Source organism: Triticum dicoccoides, chromosome 5B, assembly GCF_002162155.2.
Source record: "Triticum dicoccoides isolate Atlit2015 ecotype Zavitan chromosome 5B, WEW_v2.0, whole genome shotgun sequence".
In the NCBI taxonomy this organism is placed as follows: domain Eukaryota; kingdom Viridiplantae; phylum Streptophyta; class Magnoliopsida; order Poales; family Poaceae; genus Triticum; species Triticum dicoccoides.
In genome coordinates, this window is record NC_041389.1 from 558,217,323 (window position 1) to 558,222,412 (window position 5,090).

A 5,090-nucleotide genomic window follows, 5' to 3' on the forward strand; every position below is an offset into this window, starting at 1 on the left:
CTAGTGCTTTTCTCAGATAATTATTCAGCTGGTACTATTTCTTGAGGCCGAGACGTAGATGCACCACCAGCAGCTTCATGAGCCCTTGAGTCCCTGAAGGGTGGTGGATCTTCGCCCCCAGATGTCTGGTATAGCACATATTCATAGTTATAATATCTCCAAAAAAATGGCACAACGACAAAAATCATCGCAATGAAAGGATGACACAAAAGGCTTCCATGGGTAAGCAAATAAGCAACTAAGATTGGAATGCAGAGTACAAATGGTTTTTCAAACAATGGCTTCCCCGGTGGGATCGCTGACCTGGGAAGTCGATGAAGAGGCACCGGCATTTCCTTCTTCACTTGAAAACTCCGCCCTCTGCAGCCTCTCCGGCAAGGTCTCCATCCCCATGTGCGACAGCAGGAGCCAGATATATGTGAGCAGCTCCCCGCCAGTGCCCAAACTCTTGGCATGTAGGTACCCTCGGCACTTACTGGCCGAGAAGCAGAGCATCTCCACCCACACGCCTTCAATCACCTCCCACATCTTCTTCTCATCACCAAAATCTAACAATGCTTCAGCAAGCTTCCATGCATCAATGATAAAACCTTGTGTGGGCTGCACCTTGGAGAGTATCTCTGCATCTGACGGCAATTCTATGCATTCTGTGGGCTGCTTCTTGGAGATTGTCTCTGCATTCGGTGACAATTTTGTGCATGCGACAACTTCACTGCATTCTGTGGACTGCACCTTGGAGATTACTGTTTGCACAAGTCCTCTTTTGGTCTCCTCACGCCATTTTCTTTTGGCGTCGAACAAGACCTTCCAAATAATCCAGATATTTGAATCTTTTTTCCCCAAGATCTCCATGAGTGAAGGCTCGTCCTTGAGAATCTTTTTGAGCGATGTATTTTCATCCTTGAGGATCTCCTCCAGATCCGCATTAGCAGTTGTGAACAGATTCCGCCTAGTGCCAGGCAATAACATCTCAGGATTGATAAAGAGTAGGTAGATCATGTAGTTGGACAGTTCTCTGCACCGATTGGCTCTTTCATGATGAGGAGATCTTTCACACCAAACAGCACACCCATGACCCTCACCAGAAGCATCTTGAATACACTGAGCAGTGGCACACTGGTGATCTGCTGATGCGCCAATGTAGTAGAAGCAGAAATCCGTGGCGATGTGCCAGAGAAGAACACTCTCATCGAATGGTCTCCTTAAGCTGTAGCCCAGCTCTTGGTCGCACTTGTTGACCTGAAGAGTCCCCCAGCCCCTGCGATCATTGAACTTCCAATAACTGTCGGCATCTTTTATTTGATCTTCCCATCCTTTCTTCACATACTCCAGAACCAACTCTGTAATTGCAACGGTTGAGTTGCAGGGCACCATGGACCCACAATACTGGTCAACAAAGTCCTTGCAGTTAAAGAATTTCGCGATGTGCATCTTCCAGGAGGACCGCCTTTTGTTACATGCAAAGAACCATACCAGATTATATTGGGCTACAAAGCTATTTAAGAGTGCCTTACTGCTGAACTGTCTTAGTGCCCTAAGAAGGTTAGCGAGCCAGTCCATGATCGGTGGACACTGGAACCAGATAACAATTACTCTTAAATGCAGCACAACTTTTCTTCTTGCCTGTTTATATTTAGCAACCCGAGAACCAGAACTGGCTTCCCCTTGGTCAGAACCGGCATAGCCTTGGTCTCTCATGGTCATGCAAGAAGAGCAAATCTCCAGCACTGCTGTACAACATAACAAGGCATAGGTAACCTTCACATCGTTAGCATTATAAGCATCTCTGTGACTCTTGTGGAAGAGGCTGATGGCTGCCCATGGCAGAAATGCAGCTGATACACGTACGCAGTCAGAAAGAAAAACCCAGATTGTTGAGTTTTCCTTGCGTCTTTTTTCCATTAGGCTGAACATCTTTCTTTTGGTGTAGAGAAGATCGAACGCGCCGGATAGCCTGTTTTGCAACAAACCATATGCTTGGTTTCCATCACGTACCCAGATGAATTCAAGGATAGCAAGCCGATCATGATACGATGATGCAAGGTCCAGAAATAGCTTATAGACCTCAAGGGTCATATTATAGTCATCAACTAGGCTTTTTATTTCTTTTACCCTTTGTTTGTAACGGCGGCTTCTTTCTTCTATTATTTGGTTTAGGCGGCTTTTCCATGTGCTCGAGGACAGAGGATGGTGGTCAGGCTGAATATCCATGGTGGTAACTTCTCCATGTGCTCGAGGCTGATAGTCGGCCTCAATGTCCATGGCAGCGTGTTCTCCTTGTGCTTGAGCATCACCTTCTTGTGCTTGATGACGGGGGTTGGTCTGGACAAAAGCCCTTGCTTTTTTCACGTAGTCTTCAAGCGAATTGATCCCGCCTTCTCCGTCTGTGTTCCTTCTCAGAGCAGGGCCAGAAGAGCTGACTAGGCTGTTAATGCTAGCGCTCCTGAGAGCCTGGGGTTTCTCAACGCATTTGAGGATCCCCACGACGAATAAACAGATTGATGCCAGCAACAACCTCATGTCGCCGCCTGGCCATGATTTGCAGAACACGTAGATGGCTACGGTGACCTGAGATACAGAGGTGAAGATGTGTCGCGTCCATAGCTCATTGTCTTCAATGTTGTAGGCAGTTATGAGGTCCTGCCCTCCCAGGTGGATCAGGAGAACCGGTGCCCATACCACCTCCAGAATGCTATTGCCTTGCCCAGAGCTACAATCTTGCCTCCCCTGGCGGTTGAAGAGGGTGGCAAGGGCGTATATGGCCAGAGCGTCGCTGCCCAGGTATGACATCCATATTACGTATCTGTACACAGAATGGATAGGGAGCTTACGCATGCTGGCAGAAAAGAAGAGGAGCCACTGAACAAAGAGGCTGCCGAGAACGAGGATGCGCAGTTGCCAGTCCTCCCACCATTGCACAGCACTTGAGAGGCTCATGAATGGAGTGCTTTTGCTTCCCCGTCCGCTCGTGGTCGTGAGTATTGTTTATTTGTCTATAGGAACAAAGATATGACCGGAACCAGCAGGTCCTTCTCTAATGAAGGCTAGGCTCTCGATGGAATGTGGAGGGCATTGTTGCTTTGGATGCTACTGTGCCTTGCGTGCTGGTGGTAGTAATTTAGTATTCCTCACGTGCTCGTGGTTGATGTCCTCTTCTTCCCCTTTTGCCTTTAGCTTTTGCTTTTGCTTAAGATTAAAGCCATCAGTGGCAAAAACCTGATCGTATTTGGCAAGACTTGGGTCACCCGATTCCTTAAACTCATATGTGAATTCTATAAATTGATTGAAATTGCACAAGGGTGGTTAATCATATATATTTGGGTTGCCTTAGACAAACAGTTTTGTCTTTTGTGGGATCCCAATCCCAGGATGCATACAAGAAAATCACAACCATCAAAACATTTACTAATTCTAGTACACTTGGCCCAAAATACTCATCACCTAGCTAGTGAGACTGAGTACCCGAGACCACAGACAGCCAGTAGCCAGTCGAGGCCAAGCAACCGTGGAGAATATCGTGGGCTCTCGCGCGTCGCGCCCCAGTCAGTTGAACACCAGGTAGCTGCTGCTCCAGCTAACGTGGCGGAAACGAATGGGAATAAACACAAGCACCTGGCGGGCACTGGGCAGTCGAGTCGAGAGCTGACCTGTCGGCGCTTCCAGCGTACGGAGGAAAGGGCACCAACGATGCCGTGGAGGAAGTCCAGCTGGCCGGAGAGGCGTTGCGGCCGGACGTCGACATCGACGAGGTGGATCTCCGCGCGACCATGCGTCTCCTGTAGTCGCCCTCTTCGGCTGGCGCCTCGTGCCCCTGCAAGGCTTCAAGCGCGTCTTCGGCGGCTCGTGGGCATCGAATGGCCTGACGCTGGTTCAACCCCTCTCTCGGATCAGACGTTTGGCTGAAACCTGAAAGGCTTCCCCATTTTCTGAGAAAAGTCACCCAAAGAGCATGTTAGAACTGGAATTTCTCGAGGAAAATAGTAGTAGACAGTACATAGAATGTGAAGACAACAAAACACAAGACAACCACTATACCAAATAAAATTACATAGTAAATGTTTTCTTCCTCCTTCGATTGTACACCCCTGTTGAAGATTGAAAAATACATTGAACCAACAGTAAGCAAAAAAAACTGCCCTTACCATACAAGGCTTTGAAGACCACAATAGCCACTGACCGCAAATACTTTTCTAAAATATCCTTATCTCATAAACCCTAACTTCATTTTTCATATATTATATACGAAGTTTGATTAGAAAAATGTGTAAAATTCGAATATGATGTTATTTTACCTGTTAATATTTAAAAATGTAATTTATGGTGCAACATTAATCAAAAGCGCACGATCTGTCTTTCTTTCCTATTGGCGCTGATTCAAATTGCAAAACACCTCAGCAAAATCAGATCGGAGAAAAAAGAAACCATCAATAACCTCACAGGAGAAAAGCAATAGATTTCTCATTTTATGTCGAGAGAGACGCCTTATGATTGACCACATTTAAACATGTCGTGGTTGTGTGAGCATTGAGGTCACCGTCTGTGAAGATGGGAAGAAGGATAAGCGACAACATAGATGAGATGTCATGTTGAAATAAAGAACGTGGACTTATTGAGATCTTGAGTCATGGTTATTAGGTTAGGGATGTGTTTAATTTTTTCCTCCCATTGTAACAACGGGCTCTTTGCTAGTATGTATAGAAATCAAAAGTCGAGCAGCAGATGCCGTATGATTTGTTCACAACATATTCTTTCCAACGTCCATTGTCCACAATCCATCACTTGGATGCATGCCTAGTCTCACAGATGCAGCATTATTGGTCACAGTTATTTATTTTTATAAGAGCAACTCTAGTAGACCCCGCAAAAAGCCCTGACCCATAAAATAACCGTCAAAATGCGGATCGGCGTGGAAAATCCCGCCCGAACAAACCCCGCAAACGCGGCCGGCCCGCAAAAAATTTTGAGGGGCGCGGCAAAAACTTTACCGCAACCCGCGAATACGCCCCCCCACCGGCCCGTCGGTGCCCTGCATATAGCGGGAGCGGTTGGTAGGGAGGACATTTCAGCCCGCGTTTTTCCCCACCAACCAC

At 47.0% G+C, this 5,090-nt stretch overlaps 1 protein-coding gene across 1 annotated transcript; it reads right to left on the reverse strand.

The window, feature by feature from the left end:
* Positions 1-270: 270 nt before the first annotated feature.
* LOC119310072 lies at positions 271-2,937 on the reverse strand. The gene has a single exon (XM_037585920.1). It carries the CDS (start codon positions 2,935-2,937, stop codon positions 271-273), a length of 2,667 nt encoding a protein of 888 aa, XP_037441817.1.
* Between the last annotated feature and the right edge of the window lie 2,153 nt (positions 2,938-5,090).

Excerpts from the sequence above, each read along its gene's own strand:
- LOC119310072 (XM_037585920.1), bottom strand. The coding sequence starts at position 2,937 with ATGAGCCTCTCAAGTGCTGTGCAATGGTGGGAGGACTGGCAACTGCGC.